This window comes from Lepidochelys olivacea, assembly GCF_965140295.1.
Source record: "Lepidochelys olivacea isolate rLepOli2 genome assembly, chromosome: 1".
NCBI classification, from domain to species: Eukaryota; Metazoa; Chordata; order Testudines; family Cheloniidae; genus Lepidochelys; species Lepidochelys olivacea.
This window is the reverse complement of record NC_140411.1, coordinates 323,892,991-323,916,057: the sequence shown is the minus strand read 5'-3', so window position 1 is coordinate 323,916,057 and position 23,067 is coordinate 323,892,991. Positions and strand designations below refer to the sequence as shown.

The 23,067-nt window shown below is 42.6% G+C and overlaps 1 protein-coding gene across 4 annotated transcripts in view; it reads right to left on the bottom strand.

The window, feature by feature from the left end:
- The window catches only part of CELSR1 (cadherin EGF LAG seven-pass G-type receptor 1), a 276,811-nt gene that overhangs the window by 44,952 nt on the left and 208,792 nt on the right, over nucleotides 1–23,067 (bottom strand). For all 4 annotated transcript variants that reach the window (XM_084651571.1, XM_084651574.1, XM_084651572.1 and 1 more), the window contains exons 9-16: nucleotides 13,717–13,883; nucleotides 12,759–12,944; nucleotides 12,242–12,355; nucleotides 11,683–11,857; nucleotides 10,987–11,128; nucleotides 9,888–10,008; nucleotides 3,370–3,553; nucleotides 1,886–1,987 (exon numbers count right to left, since the gene is read on the bottom strand). In XM_084651571.1, the coding sequence (XP_084507697.1) occupies nucleotides 1,886–1,987; nucleotides 3,370–3,553; nucleotides 9,888–10,008; nucleotides 10,987–11,128; nucleotides 11,683–11,857; nucleotides 12,242–12,355; nucleotides 12,759–12,944; nucleotides 13,717–13,883 (1,191 nt within the window). The remainder of the gene's footprint in view (nucleotides 1–1,885; nucleotides 1,988–3,369; nucleotides 3,554–9,887; nucleotides 10,009–10,986; nucleotides 11,129–11,682; nucleotides 11,858–12,241; nucleotides 12,356–12,758; nucleotides 12,945–13,716; nucleotides 13,884–23,067) is intronic.

Below are 23,067 nucleotides of genomic sequence, written 5' to 3'. Positions count from 1 at the left end.
AGATTGTGCAATTCCTAAACACCAAAGATGAGAGAAACATCTATCCATTACAGGTGAGAATTCATTCGTTCAGTCAGGTGGGTATCCTGGATAAATGCTAGCTGCGCTTCACAACATGTGAGCACTGTCAGTATTACAGGTAAGCACATTGTTCACAGTGAACACTTTAAGCGACAAATGTAAATTCCTTTTTTCATTTGGACTTGTTTGGAAGCAGCTTTCTATTTAATTTAATTTATTCATTATTTCAAATTATTTGCCAACTAATTTCTACAGCTGTTTCTTGGTTTGTAGATTCCTTGTGAACAGCTGATTGTGGGTATTTGCTTTTCAAAAATTTTAGCTATGTTCGTTATCTCTGACTGGAAACAAAATCTCATGATATTGTTTCTGTTTCCTGACTAGCTGTGTGTGACCTAGGCTCAGGTTTCCAGTTCAAATATCCACATTTGCAAATACAAAATTTGCTTTCTGCCGATGTTCTGGAATGTTCACTTAAAATTTGCTGTTTCCACAGACATCTCTGCCTGTTCTCTCATTTGCTAGAATACACACAATCACAAGAGGAATGCAAATATCATTGATGAAAATTTATTTTATGCAAAAATTTATATTAGTTGAAAATTTAAATAAAGTTAGCTTAAAAATGTAATTTACCCTACCCCTACCCGGCCTGGGAAGTTCTCAGAACTGGAGACTCAAGGGCTACCAATTTTCCTCAAACATATGGAGTCAATGCTGATACTCCATGGTGCTACTTTTAAAAGTTATACAATCATTTACAGTTCATTCCACTTGCAAATGATAACAACAGATAAGAGTTGGCAAGTGCAGAAATGAGATAAGTAGTTACAGAGATTTCATTTCCCACAAACAATTCTCCACAAGCTATGTGAGAATAATCTTATTTTAGTCCATTGTTGTAGTCTAGCAGACAAACATATTCAGTGAAACACTCACAGCTGCTAGTGTTTGCTGTCCAAGAGCCTTTCTTTTTCCCTATTCTCTTCATTAATAATACTTATTTAAGAAAAAAGCTCATATTCTCCAAATAAACAATGAATTTCAATAACAGAAACTTGCTTGGAAAGTGCGTTAGAATATTGTCTAATTTTCATATTAGATTGTCATTCACTTGTTTCCTTCATCCCACACACATACACTTTTGTCACATGTGATCCATCCCTTTAGATATAAAGGATAATAGTCATAACAAAATGGTGGAAGCACAGATGTGTCCATTATAATCAATGTTTTATTTAGAAACATTAATGTAGCCCAAACCTGCAGCTGCTACTCCTCATACAGAAGGAGAAGTCATGCTTACATTCTTGATAAAATGCAATCATCAGGAACCTCAAATGATGCAGAAAGGTAAAGTGCTTGATGGAAAATTTTAGCTACATTGTACCTCTGAAGTTATATTAGCAGAAATTTAGTAAAGCAAATACCATATAAGTACTCCACATTTTATCCCTGTCTACATGAGTTATATCGCTAAAGGTCATGTGTAATCCATTATGCGCTGAAAACAAAACATAATAATTACTTTATACAGTGAATGGATACTGAAACATTTGACTGTGCTCATTTAAAACATATATTGTTTTAGACTCTCTTTTCCATATTACATTCACTTGTTTATTTATCTACTGCATTTTTAATGTTCTGCCTTTCATTTGTTAACTGGAATGTGCTTTAATTAATTCTTGATATGGAAGTTATACCTAAATAAATCCTTCAGCTTGTGACAACCACAAGCTACACTGTAATCTCTAGACTTTTAAAATAAATTCTTCTCTATGTATACAAGTTTTTTCACTCTCATTTTTTCCCATACCAGAGCTTCAGATAAAAATGTTAATGTTCTACCCAGTCAACTTACCCACTGATCCCTTGGGACATGGCACAGCAGCTGGCTGTCCAAACTTGGTCTGTGGCCACCAAATGCCAGCTTCAAATGCTTTGGGACACCCATTGTAAATCACTGTGACAGGAATAAAGAAATAATGCAATTTTTCTAGCAATGTAAAGTTAGGGAAATAATAGTAAGAATACATTTACAGCTGCAGAAAGGCTTTCCCCACACTTAGAACCTTACTGGAATCTCCAACAGCTTCCATAGGGAGCCATTTATATTTGTTCTCTTTTCAAAACCAGTGTTCCCCAACCTTTAACCTGAGTGCTATTCAATCGTGCAAGCAAAGACATACATGCCAAGGAAGTGTCATTATTAATTTGGGACTCTGGATGTCACACCATATACACTGTATAACTTTAGCCACCTTTCTGGGCGTGAATTTCCACTTCACTTTACCCTGAGACCAAGAACCAACCATCCATGTGGGAAGGTAAAATATACAAATCATTTGAAACCATCGTCAATGTGGCTTCATGGCTAGGCCAGCAGAGGGCACCCTAAGAATCACAGAATCATAGAATATCAGGGTTGGAAGGGACCCCAGAAGGTCATCTAGTCCAACCCCCTGCTCAAAGCAGGACCAATTCCCAGTTAAATCATCCCAGCCAGGGCTTTGTCAAGCCTGACCTTAAAAACCTCTAAGGAAGGAGATTCTACCACCTCCCTAGGTAATGCATTCCAGTGTTTCACCACCCTCTTAGTGAAAAAGTTTTTCCTAATATCCAATCTAAACCTCCCCCACTGCAACTTGAGACCATTACTCCTCGTTCTGTCATCTGCTACCATTGAGAACAGTCTAGAGCCATCCTCTTTGGAACCCCCTTTCAGGTAGTTGAAAGCAGCTATCAAATCCCCCCTCATTCTTCTCTTCTGCAGGCTAAACAATCCCAGCTTCCCTCAGCCTCTCCTCATAACTCATGTGTTCTAGACCCCTAATCATTTTTGTTGCCCTTCGCTGGTCTCTCTCCAATTTATCCACATCCTTCTTGAAGTGTGGGGCCCAAAACTGGACACAGTACTCCAGATGAGGCCTCACCAATGTCGAATAGAGGGGAACGATCACGTCCCTCGATCTGCTGGCTATGCCCCTACTTATACACTCTTATATAAGAGTGGTGCAATCATCTCCTCCTACACAGACTCCTTTACATAACTGATCTTAACAGGCATAGGGAGCAGGACGTGTTAGCAACTTGGTGCACAGCATCTCAATTTGAGGTTATGATGATGCTAGCAGACGGATTCATATATCTATGTTTCAGAAATAACAGGACAAGAATGTTTTGCTTTCTTCTTAACTAGCACTTTCCTCATTTGGCATAAATTAGATAAACTATTAGCCTCAGTTAATACTCTTCTATTTCTTTAGTAATAACACTTAATAACATTGAAAGTAATAACATTTTTTAAAAATGCTGGAAGCAGTTGATGGCTGAAACGTATGGTACCTTCGCAGCCTTGAATGGTAACCTCAGCAAAAGGATTGTCGCAACGGTTACACTGTCGCCCAATCACTCCAGGTTTACAAGGACACTGTCCTGTCTCCCTGTCACAGGATCGAGTATGAGAACCAGAAGGGAAGCAGTCACATGGATAACAGGTGTCACTGCTTTGTGGTCTGTAGTAGTTTGTCTGGAAAAATAAAGAGATAGACACACAGTATTTTAATTCTGCCATATTTCTTATAACCCCTTATTAATTATATTTCTTAAGGTCTTCCTGGATGGCTTGTGAGTCTGAAAAGAAGAATTAATGAGCGCCCAGACACTATGATGTTGGGGGCTTTAAAAGTGCACAGATAAAGAGGTTATTTATTTACACAATAACTTGAGTTCTTTGAGATGTTTTTCCCCAATGGGTGCTCCACTATAGGATGTTCATGTATCTGAGCATGCTCAGCCAGAGACTGTGAAGCAGCATCTGTGGGCCTGCACCTATAAAGAGCAGCTCCTCATGCTCCCGTAGGAGGGCATAGGAGAGAGGCGCGGACCTGCCACCACTCAGTTCCTTCTCAATTGTGTAGCCAGAGACTCTGAAGCAGAGGGGAAGGAGGGCGGGAGGTGTAGCACCTAATAGGGACAAAACATCTCAAAGAACTCAAGTTACTGTACAAGTAAGTATCCTCTCCTTCTTCTTCATGTATATGTCCCTGTGAGTGCCCCACCATGGGAGGCTCCCAACCAGTAAATCAACATGCAGGTGGGTGCTGATGAGGCAAATCCGAGACAGTTTGAAACACTGCATCATCAAAGGTAGCATCAGCCCTGGAAGCAGGTAAAATGTCATACTGCTTCACGAATGTGAGAGCAGACCTGCAGATTTCCGCTATGCAACATCTTTCAAGAGGGCTATAGGTACGACTGAGCCCTAGTGGAATGTGCTGTCACTCTGTGAGGGGGCTTATTCCAGCAGTCTCCTAGCACATTAAAATTAAATTGAGAACCATTTCGACAGCCTTTGCAGGGAAATGACTGTCCCATCACTCTTTCAGCAAAGGACACAAAGAGTCTGGGAGAGATCCTAAAGGTCTTGGTCCTGTCTAAGTAGAGGGCGAGAGCCCTTCTGATATTTAGTGTGTGTAGGCTAGATTCCTTTCTGGAGGCAGGAGGCTCTGGATAGAACACTGGTAGATGGAATTCCTGATTAACACAGTATTCCGAAGAGACCTTAGGGAGGAAGTGGGGATGAGGAATTAGTGTGACCACGTCTCTGGAGGAGTAGTGAATGGTGGGTCTGCCATGGGCACACCAAGTTCTCCCATTCATCTAGCTGAAGCGATGGCTATAAGGAATGAGGGCTTGAGGGAGAGGTGGAGGAGAGAACAGGTAGACATTGGTTCAAAGGGAGAGGGGGCATTCCTTAAGGCACAGAGACCAAAATTAAGGTCCCAGGGAGGAGCAGGGTTTCGTACAAGGGGAAACAAGTTGTGTGTCAGCCCTTAAGGAATCTGGTTGTGATAGAATGAGCAAAAACTGAGAAGCTCCCAATGGGTGACTGGAAGGCTGGGATAGCTGCCAGGTATATTCTGACTGAGCTCACTAACAGACCCTGAGTCTTTAAGTCCAATAGGCAGTCTAGGATCTTGCAGAATGGAATTTCTAATCTTGAGACGAATGAAGAGAACACCTGAAATAGAAATGTTTCCACTTCTGGAGGTAAGTTTTGTGAGTAGTAGGTTTCCTGCTACATAGGCGTACTCACTGGACATTATCTGAACAGGTAAGCTCCATGCTAGAGAACAATCTAGGAGCAATGCCTTCAGATTTGAAGATGAGATGTTGGGATGGTTCATGGTGCCCAACTTCTGTGACAAGAGATCCTGCTGGAGAGGAAGGCAGAGAGGCATTGCCACTGTGTGGTGATGGAGATTCGAGAACTGCACCCATCTTGGCCATGACAGCGCCATGAGGGTAACTCTGGCTTTTTTCCTGACTCCGTTTGAGGATGGTCTTGAGAATTCAAGATAGAGGGGGGAAAGCATATTGCAGGATGCAGGGCCACAGTGTTATTAGAACATCTCCCAATGAATTGTGGCTGCATCCTCCCTTGGTGCAAAAAAGGCAACATGTAATACTGGTTTGGCGGATGCTATGGAAGACAGAACCATTGAGCTCCCATTCATGGTCCTGATGGAAGTTCTTGCTTAGGGATTCTGAAGTTCTATTCTGGAGACCTGGTAGATAAATCGCCAAGATTTCTATCTGATGTGAAATGTACCAGTTCCTCAGTTTTAGCGATTCTACTCATAAGGACTAGGATCTTGCTCCACCTTGTTGGATTATATAAATACTTTGCTGCCCTGTTATCCAGTGTTATCTTGATGGAGTGACCCTGTATGTTGTGAAGGAAGTGCTGATACATCCAGCGGACTGCTCTCAGTTCTAGAAAGTTGATGTGAAGTGTTATCTCTTGCATGGACCACTTGCCCTGAGCTGTGACCCCTTGGAGGTGGGCCCTCCAGCTATCCATCATGAGGGTTTTTGAGGATGGAGGGTGTGAGAATGGGATTCCCCTGCAGACTTTCAGTGGCTCCTTCTGCCATGGCAGAGAGTCCAGTACTTTCAGAGGTGCTATCAGGTGTTTGGAGAGACTATGCCTGTTTGGGGTGTACACAGTCCAAATCCACGTCTGAAAGCACCTGAGGTATGACAACGCAGGAGTCATGTGGCCCAAGAGTTTTAAGCAGGTCCTTGCAGTTGTTTGTGGGCTGTATTGTATTGTTGCAATTAGGTTGGACATAATCCAGCCTCTCCTTGGACAGGTAGGCTTTGACACTTAGGGAACCCAGAGAGGGTTCAATGAAATCTTTCCTCTGGCCCGGAGTCAGTGTAGACCTCTTCCAATTGATACAGAGACCCAGGAACTGGCATAGGGCTAGTGCCTTCAGGGTTGCTGGCTGAACCTCTAGAGCTGACTGACCCTTGAGGAGCCAATCGTCTACAAATGGGAATACTGCAATGCCCACTGACATAAGGAATCCGCTACTGCTGAGAGGACCTTGGTAAAGACCCTTGGGGCTGTTGAGAATCTGAAGGGGAGAGCTTGGCACTGGCAATTATCTGAGCCTATTATGAAATGTAGGAAACACATTTACCACTAGAGAATTAGGGTCAGGACGGGAGAAGTATTCCATTCTATGGACTGGAATATATTTATTATCTGCCCACCTACACATGAGAGGAAAAGTGGCAGGTGTTTGCCATAAGGAATGTGTAGGCCTCTTCTAGTGGGATCTGGAGGGATTCCACCACACATTTCACTAGACTCTGGAAGGTCGTAAAGTCATCAGCATAAGAAGGTAGTGGTGGCATTACCACTTCATCCAGGGAGGAGGAGGAATTGGCTGATGGGGGTGAGCTTCTCTCAAGCTGTAGTTCTTGCTCTTCTTGTGCCTCTCCCAGTACCTTAGGGGCATACGGGACCAGAAGATGGTCAGTTGGTGCCTGTGAGTGATGCAGTTCTGGTAGATCTTGGGGTTTCTTTCTAACTCGTATCCTGTAAAACTGTTCACCCAAGTGTCTCCAGGGGGTCCAGTAAGGTGACTGAGGAGGAAGGGGATAGAGGAAATGCCCCCAAGGGTATTCATATCCCCGAGGTCCACGGCACCTGGCATGCTCCAGAAGGTCTTTTTAGTGAAGGAACTCAGGGGAATGTGATAGTACCGTACTGAGACAGGGCCTTTTACCAAGATCTCAGAGACTGAAGTCTCCTACCCTCGGCTAAGGAGGGGGGCTCAGGCATTAGTGTCAGTACCCAGGGTTGGAAGTCTGACCAAAATACACTTTGTAGCTGATGGAGCGGTACTGGGAAGGGGGCTATAGTAGAGCTCCTTAATAGGGAAGACTCTGGTTTGTCTGAAACCAGAAGGTTGTCCAGGGAAAAGGATCTGGAAGGTGGTGGAGGGCTGTGATAGCTTATGGTCAGAGTCTGAGTTCGTACTGGAGTCAGGAACATGGGTCGGTGCCCAGGAGGAGATGGTGCATGTGGTACTGGAGAGGACAACGGAGCAGCTTCTCTAACCTTGGAGCTGTAGGAAGATGATGGTACCAGAGTGTGGGGAGAAACCCTGAGTATATCATGTGCCAAGAGGCATCAGATGGTGCCGAGGGAGGAGCCCTCTGTACATGGAAGACTTCTCCGCACATGACTTCTTACATCAGAGGTGGGCAAACTACAGACCGCTGGCCACATCCAGCCCACGGGACCGTCCTGCCCAGCCCTTGAGCTCCTGGCTGGGGAGGCTAGCCAGCCCCGGCCCCTCCCCTGCTGTCCCCCTTCCTCCGCAGCCTCAGCTCGCCGTGGCACCAGCACTCTGGGCGGCGGGGTTGTGAGCTCCTGCTGGGCAGTGCGGGCAGCGCGGCTGGCTCCGGACGGGTGGCGCGGCTGCTAGTTCTGCTGCTCTGAGTGGCATGGTAAGGGGGTGGGGAGGTTGAATAAGGGGCAGGGGACCCTGGGGGGACAGTCAGGGGACAGGGAGTGGTTGGATGGGGTGGAGGTTCGGGGGGTGGGGTCAGTGGACGGGAACGGGGGGGGGGGGTTTAGATAGGTGTGGGAGTCCCGGGGGGCCTGTCAGGGGCGGAGGTGTGGATTAGGGTTGGGGCAGCCAGGGAGCAGCCTCACTGTCTTCTCTAGACCTGCCTTTAAACCTTGAGCAGACCTTGTAATTTGATGGGATATGGGTGTCTCCAGAAGTGCCCATTACTACAAGGAAAACATCTGTGGCAGGTCTGTCAGGGCTTAAACCCCAGGGTCTTCACCATAACCTGATGTGAAAAAGCATTAAACCAAAAGTCCTGGAGAGGGAGGACCTCCTTTTGAATGCACAACTTTGATTAAATTAAATAAAAATAAGTAAATAACTAAATAAAGTGAGAATGAAAAACTCATAGTGAGAAAAGGTGGGAAGCTGTAGGCACCAAGTGCTCCCTCTTGAGCGACAGGCAGGTGAAAAGGAACCGAATGGTGGCGGGTCTGTCCCTTCCTATATGGCCTTCGTATGGGAGCATAAAGAGGTGCTCTGCACAGGTGCAGGCCCAGAGATGCTGCTTTACAGTCTCTGGTCGAGAATGTACAGGTGCTCACACATCCTGTGGTGGAGCACCCATACCGACATGCACCTGAAGAAGAAGAATTATCCTATGATTATCACTGCTCATAACAAGTATGGGAAATAGTTTCTGTTAACTTTTGTCTCTACTGTAACTGATATAGCTGATGACATTGCTTATCATCATCAGTAGTTCCTTCTAATATCCAGGAGTGCCTTTGCCTTCATTCTATTATACTTTTCTCTTCATTTAAGCCCAATTGAAAAAAATGATATTTGCGATCAACCTCTTAAAGAAGGTACAATTTATACTAACAATTTATAAGGTACAATGAACTGCGTAAATAGTAGGTCACTGCATGGCAAAAAGCCACGGGATCCTGAACATGAAAGCTCTGTGTGGGGAGAGCTCCCAGTGAAGTCAATGGGAGGTCTGCATGCAGAGTACTTGCAGCATCTGACCACGGTTTGCAAAAATGAGTGTAACTTACATGCCAAAAGATGAGCTTGCTTCATCTTACACAAGTCTGTTAGTTGTTTCTTCAGCTCCACCCTCCTTCTGCCACCCTCCTTCTGCCTTATGGTGTGAAAGTTACTCTTACTCGCATACCCACAGAATATCCAGCTAGCACAGAATATACTGCTTTACTTTTACACCCCCATACTGGTGACCCAAAGCCTGGCCAATTTACACCATTACTGTTAACATTGAATTTTCTATCATGTAATCATGTAGGGCCTGATCCCCAGCTCTGCTTGGTTTACTTTCAGAACTGAGGGGTAGAGTGGAGGGCCACCTTTCTGTCTCCTGATCTTAAGGTCAAACTTTCCTCTTACATATACATGATTTCAGTAAGGCTTTTGACGCAGTGAAATGTGACATTCTCACAAGGAAACTTGGGAAATATGATCTGGATGAAATTACTACAAAGTGGGTGCGTAATTGGTTGAAAAACGAAACAGAAAGTTTCAAGTTTACATAGAGCTCTTCTTCAGGTCTAGATCAGACCAGACCTGAAGAAGAGCACTGTGTAAGCTCGAAAGCTTGTCTCTTTCACCAACACAAGTAGGTCCAATAAAATATATTACCTCATCCAACTTGTCTCTTTGAGAGTGGGGTCATATTCTGATTTTATCAAGACCTTTATAAAACAGAGGATCAGAATTTGGCCCCTTATTCTCTCTCCTTTGCTTGCAATAATATAGTTAGTAATGACAAAAAGGAAAGAAGATCTGCATTATATGGCTAAAATGAAGGACTAATATCAGAAAAAAATATGATTCCCTATGAAAAATAATTATGTTCTATATGATACAAAGCACATTTGTGCAGGAATGTATATTTTACATTGCAGTTATCCAACTAATTATGTTTTAACTTGAAGAATATTTCCACTAAACAGAAATTCTTTTGCTTACCTTACACTGACACTCTCCATTAGTCTTATTACAGTCAGGATCAAATCCTTTACTGATCTCACAATTACATGGACCACAAATGGGATTTCCCCACCAGCCTCTGGGACAAGGCAAGTCAATTCTACAAAATAAAACAAAATAGAAAGGAGGCTCTTTTAAGTTCACTTCTGAGAGGAAAAAAGTCACTGGGCCAAAATTTGCTCATAGTTACATTACTGAGAGTATAATTTACCCCAGTGCTGTTGCCACAATTCAGCACATACAATAAAAATTAGAAACAGCTTTTGTTCTGCAAGATCATTTCTCAAACTGGCATTGAGTCCAGCTCCTCTCTCTTCAGTCTCTGATAGACAACACTCCTGATTCTGTGCATCCCAATAACCTCCTCCCTGCTGCTTATTTATGGCAAGACAGGCTGCTTTCAGTGCATTCAGAGAGCAGGTTGAATTCTGTTATTCCCTGCAACTGCAGGGCTAATATTCTTATGTATTTTTATGAGTAAAATGTAAATGATGAGTGCTAAAGGATTATAACAGGAGTCTTTGTAAGTGATGCCAATTGGACTATCTGCCTTTCTGGTCCAGACAATGTGACTGGTTTTGGAAACAGCGCAACCAATATGTGTAGCTGTACAATGCAACAACAGAGAGGGTCCAGGTTGCCGTTTCCAAGAGGACTGATACGGCAGATGAAAACACACAAGCGACACACAAAAGGGGATAAACACAGTACATTACATGAGACTTTCCATTTCCCTTGGACTTCATGAATTACCCATATTGCACTCAAATGGGACAATAGATGAGAAAGTGTTTGCCTCTCCATGGCCAGCTGGCTCCTTATGAGAGGGAAGGGGTAGGATACCAAGGAACTCCTGTTCTGTAGAACTCCTAAGTTCTACAGGAACAGAGCTGAACTCTTGCTGTGCTTAGGAGCTCTGCAGGACAAGGGATCTGCCAACTTCTATTGTTATCAGCTCTCAAATGACAAGGGGAATTTTTGTTGAAACAAAAAAGGGGGACCACTGCCTTATGCTCACGGAAGGAATAGGGGAACTGGGAAAGATCAAGACATTGAACAGTAAAAATAATCCTCTTACTTGCTCTCACAGTATTGCCCATAATAGCTTTGTCCACATTCACAGGTGTACCCATGGGATGAGCTAGGTTTACGGACACAGGTGGAGATATGCTCACATGGGTTCAGGTTACACACATCAACACAGTCTCTCCCAAAGTACCCTGGGGAGACAAGGTTATAAGATTACAGCACCCAATGTAATTTACGATTTGCATGTCTCGGAAAGACCATCTATTTTAAGCTTTTACACTAATAACACATCATGGATAATCAGTAGATTTCCCCAGAGATACTGTCAAAAAAGATCGCTTTTTACTGCGAGGGGAAAAAAAGGTAACAGGCTATACTTTACAACAGTTGGCAAAAACACTTTGGGTGCCCTTGGATCAATAGCTTCTGATTGCTTGCTCAGGTCATGTGTTACAAATAGCTCTATATTCTCTTTCTGCAAGTTCAGGAGGTGACTGAACTTAGGCAGGCACACACCTCAAAATGAAGACTGACAAGAGAAAAGTTTCAAAATGTCCCTTTGGGGCCTTGGGGTGTAAAACATAAATCTAACACTCGAAAAGTTTGTGTGAGAAATACGAGAACACAGAGAAGATGAACTTAAAAAAATTGCAAATAATATCAAAGCCCTTTGCAATATAACTAAAACCAGATACAATTCCAACGTTCTAACTGTTATGCCCAATTTTCATGCAGACTCCTTTACCTGGGTCACAGACACAGGAGTAGCTGTCCCAGTCATCAATGCAGTAGCTGTGCTGGGGACATGGACTGGAATCACACGGGTTGTCTACTTCGCAGCCTTCCTTTATATTGATCTTGATTGCCTGTTTCATGTTCAACGTAGCTACATTCGTAGAAGTCTCCCCCATTCTTACTCCCTGAGCACAGAAAAACAGTAACTTCAACTAAGAGATTCTTCCTTTAGGATATAGTGGTACATATACCGAACAATGCATCTCACTAACTTCTTTAATCTTCCAGTTTTCTATATACATGTGATCTGCTTAGTCAGGTGCCAGATTTTTTTTTTAAAAGTGTTGGACTTTGATTTAAACCAAGAAGGGAAAGAAGAAATTTCTTGAGGTCAAAAGAGACTGGATTCCTACATGAAGAAAAGGGCAATGTTTAATATTTTGGTGCTTGCATATGTTATAAGGATTTAAAAGTTATCCAGAAAACAAAACTCAGGAGGAAAAGGATAATAAATTATTTCTTTCAGGTATCTTCTCATAAATGCAAGCTACGACATATTTTATTCTTACCTGCATACAGCCATAAAAACCCTGCTGCACTGAGACTTGATCTCCAGAGATACCTCCCACAATGATGCTTTTCATTTTGAGTCCAGGGAGCTGATTTCCAATCTGCACAGTGCTCTGTTAAAGAAACAAAAGGACAGTGGATAAGGGGGTCACTGCACTATTATCCTTTCCAAGACAGAGAATGGCTTTCCTTATAGATGCACTAATCTGATAGCAATTGAAAGTAGGCTAAAATAGAAAAATTCATAATGAAATGAAGAGCTATTTATCTGATCTTAATTTCACAGGCAAAAGATAAAACTTTGGTTTTAAAAGATAAACTTATCTTTGGTCAAAAGATAAAACTCCACTTATTTCAAAGGGTTTACACTAAGTGTAAGTCACTGAAGAATCTGGACCATACACTGCTTGCAGTAGGAGCAGTATGTGGTATTTGTTTACCATCCCTTCCCCATTCCCTTCTTTTTAAAGGCCCTCTGGATGATGAAAGAAAGGCCAAGTTATGATGCTATCTCACCTGATACATCCCATAGTCCAAGGACATAACAGCCAGGTACTTGATGTCTTTGCCATCTTTAGCACTCTTTAACTCTATTAACAAATGATGCCATTCACCATCACTGACTCGTGACTGGGTCATCTTCAAACTAGCAACCTGGTTCAGGCCATTGTAAACTTCAAATTGCACATAGTTGTTCAAGATCTGCAGGAAACAAATATCATCTCTATTTATTGCTGCAATACTGACTTATTCTCAGATGAAGCTCACAGTGGACCACCAGTATGAGTGCAGGCAAACAATACTTCTTACAGGAACGAGCTGTAACCTGGGAAAAACTTGTAAGTGGTAACATCTCCCAACACAATTTAGGGAATTCTGCTTCTAACCCACAAAGAAAGAGAAGGAGAAGAAGAAGAAGAAGAAAATGACAAAGACAAAAATGAAGAAGAAGAAAAAAAAATGACATGGAGTCTGAATTAGAAACACAAGTCAAATCTTTGTGTTAGGACAGAATTCAGCACATCTTGGATAGTGAGGGTAAGCCACCTTTCTCAATAACTGAATTTAGCACTAGAAGTGCTTATATTCAATTTCAATCTATACTTCTGGTTTCTGCCTTATTCAGGGAAAGAGTAAATACAATGGGCAGGTGAACACAGCGGACATCATTGGTTGACTACTACCTCTGTCTACATGTATTTCATGATAGGTAGAACAGAGTTCTTCCATTTTATGTTAACGTATACTTATACTTCCCAAGCTTTTGCATTTTATAGAAATGCATCTTGTTACACAAAGCTTTTGAACTGTAAAGTGAACAAGGGGAACAAGGTGATGACATCTACAGTATCTGATTTTACATATGTTACTTTTAGCTACATGCATGAAGATACATATTTAGTTTAGCCCTGTCAGTTGATATTTGGGGAAATTTTCTGAATTCTGTTCCAGATTAAGAATGCCACACACTTACCTGAATGTTGATCTTGGATGAAGTTCCTGCATTAGCTTGCATTAACATGCCATTAACTTTCCGGGTCCTGAACATGAGTCCAATGTACCATGGTACAGAGATAGTAATATCAAGGTCACTCCAGACAATAATGCTCTCACCACTGAAACGCTGGGGAGAAGGCATTACTGTACATCAAGAGACAAGAGATAAAAAAAAAAAATTCAATCTTTTAACACAAGGACTTAGAGCAAAAACAATACAATTTGCCATGGGTTTTTCATCTGCAATTTTTTTTCATAAATGGTCCCTATTCACTACTTATGTAAGAAGGAAATATAAAACACTGAAGCCAACGGGGGTTGCTCCTGCTTATGTCAGGGCTAAATTTGGCCACACTTCTATATAGCGAGCAACCAATCAATTACCATAGATACTACAATTGTCCTGATAATAATTATATCATTTGCCAACAGTTACCACATATCATGGCTATTACACTTATTTCCTGTTTTAAATCCAGAAAAGAGACTGTAGTATCTCAGAAAACATTATCTGGTAATTGTTGTCTTCATAATGGTGACCACCTGATTTTGCCTACAATAAAAAATGAAGTCCTAAAATCATAATACAAATAGGTTTGGGCTATTCTTGCATAATGATTTCTCTGTATCTGATGAAAATTAAGTTCTATTGTTTGTTTTATTTTAGTCTAATGTGTTACTGTGTTTATGTATACCATTGCTAATGATATGGAATCCAAAACCAAATTACAATACTGTAAGTGTGTTTTGTCCCATAGTCAAGAGTCGAGAACTGCTAAAAATGTGTTGCTGTTTTGAACAGGGGCCATAAAAATTAGAGAAAGTGACGGAGATAGAGAATCATGCTGTCTGTTAAATAACCTTTTTTTTTGTCTCAATTGAAGGGCTCAGCTCAAGATTGAAAGCAGATCTTCATTAACATCTTATACTAAACAGGGTCTTTTCTTCTTTTCTATGATGTGTTAACAAACTCCTTTTATAAAAGAAGTGTGTTATAAAACCATAAAAATATTGTCATAATATCTGCACGAGATTTCATTAGTATAAATACCTTACTAACATGAAAAGTACCTCAGGTAAATTTTGTAGGATACCACAATGGCAAGAAACAACATAGTATTATGGACTTTATTAGCAGTTCATGCCTCATTTTATTGTTATTAAGTCAGTACATTTTCTTATGAAATCACCAGTAGCTCCATATTTTTGCCAGTTGCCTCAGGTATATAGAAAATAACTGAAGACATCTCTACTAAAGCTAAATAAAAACCTCTGGGTGCTACTATGTTACAGAGAGAGATGTTTCAGGAGAGAGAAATTAAATAAAAAACAGTTATTTATTTGTACTGTAACTGTTGTTGTTGGAGGTGTGATGCAGGTGTGTATTCCACATAGGTGTGCGCACGCCCAGTGCACTGGAGCTAGAGAATGTTGCTTAGCAGTACCTGTAGCAGCGGCACTCGTACCCCATGGCCATATACCCTACCCTGGCTATATGGGGTGGCACTGCCCATCTCCTACGTTCCTTCGCACCAAACCTCAAGAACATAGACTCCAGTGTAGAGGGGATGGATGGTAGCTTGTGGAATGCATTTCTGCATCACATCTCAAAGAACAATCGTTACCATACAGGTAAGTAACTATTTTTTTCTTCTTTGAGTAGATGCAGCTGTGTATTCCATGTAGGTGACTCACAAGCAGTACTTGCAGGTGGGGCTCAAAGTCTATTTAAACAAGGATTGCAGGACTGCCTTCCCACAGTTTGCATCTGCTCTGGATGCAGAGGTAATGGCATAATGGTTCGTAAACGTACGTACAGATGACCAAGTGGCAGCCCTGAAAATGTCCAATACTGGAATGCCACTTAAAAACACCATCAAAGTAGCTCGCACTCTCGTAGAATGAGCTCACACCCTTTGAGGGGGCATGGTCAGACTACTTTGTATGCTATCTTGATACAGGAAGTTATCCACCTAGAGATCATTTGCTAAAAGAGACTGTCAGTCCCTTCATTTGGTCTGCATATGACACAAACAGATGAGGCGAAGTGGGAAAAGGTTAAGTCCTGTCCAGGTAAAAGGCTAGACATTGCCTGACAGCCAACGTTTGGAGATGTCCCACAGTATTCTTGTCAGCAAGTTAAGGAAGTATGGGCTGGATGAATGCACTATAAGGTGGGTAGAAAGCTGGCTAGATTGTCGGGCTCAACGGGTAGTGATCAATGGCTCCATGTCTAGTTGGCAGCCGGTGTCAAGTGGAGTGCCCCAAGGGTCGGTCCTGGGGCCGGTTTTATTCAATATCTTCATAAATGATCTGGAGGATGGTGTAGATTGCACTCTCAGCAAATTTGCGGATGATACTAAACTGGGAGGAGTGGTAGATACGCTGGAGGGGAGGGATAGGATACAGAAGGACCTAGACAAATTGGAGGATTGGGCCAAAAGAAATCTGATGAGGTTCAATAAGGATACATGCAGGGTCCTGCACTTAGGATGGAAGAATCCAATGCACCGCTACAGACTAGGGTCCGAATGGCTAGGCAGCAGTTCTGTGGAAAAGGACCTACGGGTGACAGTGGATGAGAAGCTGGATATGAGTCAGCAGTGTGCCCTTGTTGCCAAGAAGGCCAATGGCATTTTGGGATGTATAAGTAGGGGCATAGCGAGCAGATCGAGGGACGTGATCGTTCCCCTCTATTCGACATTGGTGAGGCCTCATCTGGAATACTGTGTCCAGTTTTGGGCCCCACACTACAAGAAGGATGTGGATAAATTGGAGAGAGTCCAGCGAAGGGCAACAAAAATGATTAGGGGTCTAGAACACATGAGTTATGAGGAGAGGCTGAGGGAGCTGGGATTGTTTAGTCTGCAGAAGAGAAGAATGAGGGGGGATTTGATAGCTGCTTTCAACTACCTGAAAGGGGGTTCCAAAGAGGATGGCTCTAGACTGTTCTCAATGGTAGCAGATGACAGAATGAGGAGTAATGGTCTCAAGTTGCAGTGGGGGAGGTTTAGATTGGATATTAGGAAAAACTTTTTCACTAAGAGGGTGGTGAAACACTGGAATGCGTTACCTAGGGAAGTGGTAGAATCTCCTTCCTTAGAGGTTTTTAAGGTCAGGCTTGACAAAGCCCTGGCTGGGATGATTTAACTGGGAATTGGTCCTGCTTCGAGCAGGGGGTTGGACTAGATGACCTTCTGGGGTCCCTTCCAACCCTGATATTCTATGATTCTATGATTCTATGTTGCTCTTCGGGGGTTGAATGCGGCTTAGGAAAGAACACAGGTAAATACATCACCTGATTCAAATGAAACTAGGAGGCCACTTTAGATAAAAACTTAGGGTGTGGCCACAAGGTCACTTTGTCTTTGGAGACCTATGTGTAAGGAGCGTCTGCAATCAAAGCCTGCAGCTCATACACTCTCTCTGCCAATGTTATTGCCACTATGAATGCAGTTTTTTGACACAAAAGAGAAAAAGAAGAAAATGCCTAAAGCTCAAACGGAGACCCTATCAGAGTCGCTAGGATCGTATTAAGGTCCCACAAAAGAACTGGTTCTCTCACCGGCAGGTGGAGACGAAGGTCTCCTTTCAAGAACCTTGCTACCATGGTATTCAAAAATACTGACCTCCCATGGATGGGTGGGTGAAATGCTGAAGTCACCACGAGGTGCACCCTCAGTGAGCTACGTGCAAGACGATGACTGACAATGTAACAAATGTAAAAGTATAATTAGGCAGACCAAAAAAGCATTTGAAGATTAACTAGTGAAAGACACAAAAACTAACAGCAATTTTTTTTAAGTACATCAGAAACAGGAAACCTGCCAATCAGTGAGGCCACTGGACAATCGACGTGCTAATGGAGCACTCAAGGAAGACAAGGCTGTTGCGGAGAAGTTAAATGAATTCTTTGCATCAGTCTACACTGCAGAGGATCTGAGGGAGAGTCCCAAACTGGAGCTATTCTTTTTGGGTGACAAATCTGAGTAACTGCCCCAGATTGAGGTGGTTCTGAAACAAACTGATAAATTAAACAGTAATAAGTCACCAGGACCAGATAGTATTCACCTGAATTCTGAAGGAATTCAAATATGAAATTTCAGAACTACTAACTGTGGTACATAATCCATTGCTTAAATCAACCTCTGTACAAGATGAATTGTGGACAGCTAATGTGACGCCGATATTTTTAAAAGACTCCAGAGGCAATCGTGGCAATTACAGGCTGGTAAGCCTAACTTCAGTATCGGGCAAACTGGTTGAAACTGTAGCCAAGAACAGAATGATCTGACAGATAGTTGAACCTGATATGGTGGGGAAGAGTTAACATGGCTTTTCTAAGGGAAATCATGCCTGACCAATCTATTAGAATTTTGTGAGGGTGTCAACAAACATGTGGACAAGGGTGATTCAGCGGATATCATGTACTTGGACTTTCAGAAAGCCTTTGACAAGCCCTGGGATAATTCTGGTCAGTTTTATGGGACTTCCTCCTCAGCATCCCTGAAGCGAGTGAATGGTTCTTCCATCTCTTGGGGAAGATGGCAACACTGGAATGCGGAGTGGCCTCATTCACCAAGTCCAAAGGTGACTGCTGACCAGATGTGAGCGTTGGTGCCAAAAAAGCCCTTATGGCCTGCTTGGGGGTGCGGCTTCAAGTGCAAGTCTCTGGCCATCTGGTTGCTTTTGGTGAACAACTTACAGATAGAATACGGCTCCCTTGTGTGTCCTCGCCTAAACACAGCAAGCACCTGCTGTGTGGGGGGTCACTATTAGGAATCGATGCTCTCCCCACCCCATGACGGGCAGTGCTTGAACCTTGGAGCGGGTGTCACACAGGAAGTCCTAACTAAATCTAACTTAACCTTTACTAACACTATCCACGGTACAGTAGAACCTCAGAGTTACGAACACCAGAGTTATGAACTGAACGGTCAACCACACACCTCATTCGGAACCGGAAGTACACAATCAGGCAGCAGCAGAGACCAAAAGGAAAACAGAAGGCAAGTACAGTACAGTATTGTGTTAAACGTAAACTACTTTAAAAAAGGGGAAAGCAACAGTTTTCTTCTGCATAGTAAAGTTTCAAAGCTGTGTTAAGTCAATATTCAGTTATAAACCTTTGAAAGAACATAACATTTTGTTCAGGGTTATGAACATTGCAGAGTTACGAACAACCTCCATTCCCGAGAGGTTCATAATTCTGATGTTCTACTGTACTACTAACTATATAAAAACTACATACATGAAGGGAAATTCTCAGAAAAACTGAGATAGAGAACGTGAGGTGATAACCACACACAGCTCTGACTCCAGTCAGAGGCAGTGAGAAGGAACTGAGGGGAGGGTTGGGGCAGTGCTGCCTCATATAGCAAAGGGAGGGGCTACAGCCCTAAGGCGCAAGGGCCACCCTTTCGGGTCCGGCTAGGCAAATTTCTCCAGCTCCAGTGAGCTGCGCTCGCACAGTACACGGCTGCATCTACTTGAAGAACTATATACGTATCTCTTTTGGTGTTGAAGTGGTAAACAAAGCAGGCAGTACAAGGGTGGTAATTTGCCCCAGTGTATCTCGGATTACTTGATTCTAATTAACAGATTAAGCGCAAAGGAAATGGCTCTGAGGCAACAGGAAACCTTTAACGAATTTCAAATCTTCCAGAGCCAGGTTGGCGAGTTGTCTGAATTACCCAGCCTTTAGGCAGCGAGTATGCTCTTGTGCAACTAATAAAATATCTGCCATAGCAGCACAGAAGTGAATGCTCCAGTGTTAGGAAGAAGCCCCTAGCATTGCCCCAGTCTCTAATCTTGAGCAAATATTCTTACGCAGTGAACCACTGGGCACAGCCTTCAGTGAAAAGCACCTCATTGTCAGAGTTATGTCCTGCAGTTAGGTCCCCATCCTGCAACACTCATGTACATGTAACTCCCACTGAAGTAGATGGGAATTTTGTGTGTGCAGAGATTGCAAGATCAGGCCCTTAAAACAGCTGCTCTACAGTACATACCGGTAGATGACAGAGGTACACGTTCACCTCAAGGGATATTAGAACCCGTAAGGCTTAAGCTGCTGCTTGCAATTTGAAACACAGCCCTCTAATTAGTCATGCCTCTTTTCTAACTCCTAAGTTTTCCCATGCTCTACAGCAAGATGTTGTTGCCAGCTCACCACAAGCAGACAGGGAAGGAAATGGACAACAGTATTCATCCGATGAAGTGAGCTGTAGCTCACGAAAGCTTATGCTCAAATAAATTTGTAAGTCTCTAAGGTGCCACAAGTACTCCTTTTATTTTTGCGGATACAGATTAACACGGTTGCTACTCTGAAAAGAATTCATAGTGTAACGTCCCCATTTTGAATTCTCCTCTCTAAATAATCAGTACTCCACAGTTCAATACTGTTGTATACATTTGACTTGATTCACTCTTGACATATAGTTTCACCCCCTCAGAGCTCCTCTCCCCTAAAGGTCTCATCAATGGAGAGCAGCTTTAAAGTGCAGTCAGAACTCCACAGGAGCCCAGCCAGTGGAGGGAAAAATTGAACTCTGAGAAACACACGTCTGCAATCAGAACCTCATGTATTCCACAGCTGTGGCATTTGCCACAGAATCCACTCTTTGCCTATCCTTTGCTGCAGAACTGTGCTCCAAAATCTAAACTTTCATTTTTAAAATAAATTTTATGTTTCTAGCTCTCGTTTGCAAGATAACCTTGGCAATATGAACTGAGTGTAAATGATGCAGCGATGTCTACCTGATCCTGCAGACAGCCTGAAACAATAGTTCTGAGGGCTCATCCATTCATCTGATGGAGGAGCGAATACTGTACCCTAAACATGATTATTTAAATGCCAACATTGCTTACATTTTCACTGCTCATCGTTTTTGCAGAAACATCCAGAAACATTGTTTTCTCAACCTCAAACTGCTTCCCACACCACCCTGTGTTCCAAAAGCTCCGATGTCCCCTATCCAGCATCCCCCTGACTTCTGTAACACAGCTGTGTGTGGTCAATATTATAATCTCTGGCAATCTGAAAATGTGGGGAATGTAAACAACATTTGGGCTACTTTTATGCTTCCTTTATTCTTTTTCATAATTAACTTGTTAAAATATCTCCGTTTTTTAATTTAAATGAAGCTATCACCAAATGTCCTGTCTGCCTCACCAGAGGGCCACAGGATCAAGGGACCCTGCTACAGAACTTAATTCCAGCTTGCTGTGGAGGACATGGGGCCTTGTCTACAGATGACAAATGTAAACATACTGGTTTGTTGTTGGGTTTGCTAATGCTCCATTTAGATTTCCACACACCCAAGCTGCTAGATGAAGGTTTCTTCTTCCATTTATGCTTTGTCTTCCTCTAACCCCAAGGGGACTCCTAGCTATTGGTCTAATGAATTATTACTTGTGTTATGGTAGTGTCCAATTGTGCTAGACACTGGATAAACACACAGGATGACATTGTAAGGATAAGGCCTTTTCCTGTAGCCATATGGTAAGGTCTGAGGCCTTTGTCTGCAGCCATATTAGGAGAACAGCAGCCATGAGCTAAGAAGCAGGAAGTCACATCCTCACATTCCATCTAAATTACATTTTGTAAAGCCATGTTGTATTTTGTCCCAATTACCATTGACCTCAATGTCCTTAACTACTTTCTCCTTCAAAATTTTTTTTAAGACCTTGCATACTACAGATGTCAAACTAACAGGCCTGTAGTTACCCGGATCGCCCTTTTTTTACCTTCCTTAAAAATAGGAACTATGTTAGCAATTCTCCAGTCATATGGTACAACCCCTAACTTTACAGTTTAATTAAAAATTCTTGCTAATGGGCTTGCAATTTCATGTGCCAGTTCCTTTAATATTCTTGGATGAAGATTATCCGGGCCCCCCGATTTAGTCCCATTAAGATGTTTGAGTTTGGCTTCTACCTCGGATGTGGTAATATCTACCTCCATATATCCTCATTCCCATTTGTCGTCCTACCATTAACCCTAAGCTCCTCATTAGCCTTATTAAAGACTAATTTCCTTAATTTTTTAAAGTTAGCCTTTTTGAAATCAAAAACCCTAGTCACAGATCTGTTTTTGTTTATCCTTCCATTTAGTTTGAACTGAATTAGCTCATGATCGCTCGAACCAAGATTGTCCCCTACAACCATTTCTTCTATGAGGTCTTCACTGCTCACCAAAACCAAATCTAAAATGGCATCCCCTCTTGTTGGTTCAGCAACTACTTGGTGAAGGAATCCATCAGCTATCGTATCCAGGAAAATCTGAGCCCTATTATTATTACTAGCACTTGTTCTCCAGTCTATATCTGGGAAGTTAAAGTCTCCCATGATCACAAAATTCCCATTAGTATTTACTTCTTTAAAAACATTAAAGAGGTCTCTATCCATATCCAAATCGGATCCCGGCGGTCTATAGCACACCCCAAGCAATATCCCAGGGGAGGCTCTAGTAACTTTCTTCCCCAATGTGATTTTTGTCCAGACAGACTCCGTCTTATCCATTCCATCACTTACTTCTTTACAGTCTACCTCATCATTGATATACAATGCTACTCCACCACCTTTGCCTTTATTTCTGTCTTTCCTAAACAGCACATACCCTTCAATACCATACTCCAGTCATGACGACTATTCCACCATGTTTCTGTTATCCCTAGAATATCTGGTTTCACTTCCGGCACTAGTAGCTCTAGTTCCTCCATTTTGTTACCTAGGCTCCTCGCATTAGTGTACAAACATCTTAATTTTTGCTGTTTCGCTTTGCTTACATTCTTTACCCGATTGGGCACAGACATTCTACTGCCAATATTACCTATTAGCCCTGGTCTACACTAGGACTTTAGGTCGAATTTAGCAGCGTTAAATCGATTTAAACCTGCACCCGTCCACACAGTGAAGCCCTTTAATTCGACTTAAAGGGCTCTTAAAATCGATTTCCTTACTCCACCCCTGACAAGTGGATTAGCGCTTAAATCGACGTTCCCAGCTCGAATTTGGGGTACTGTGGACACAATTCGATGGTATTGGCCTCCGGGAGCTATCCCAGAGTGCTCCATTCTGACCGCTCTGGACAGCACTCTCAACTCAGATGCACTGGCCAGGTAGACAGGAAAAGAACCGCGAACTTTTGAATCTCATTTCCTGTTTGGCCAGCGTGGCAAGCTGCAGGTGACCATGCAGAGCTCATCAGCACAGGTGACCATGATGGAGTCCCAGAATCGCAAAAGAGCTCCAGCATGGACCGAACGGGAGGTACGGGATCTGATCGCTGTTTGGGGAGAGGAATCCGTGCTATCAGAACTCCGTT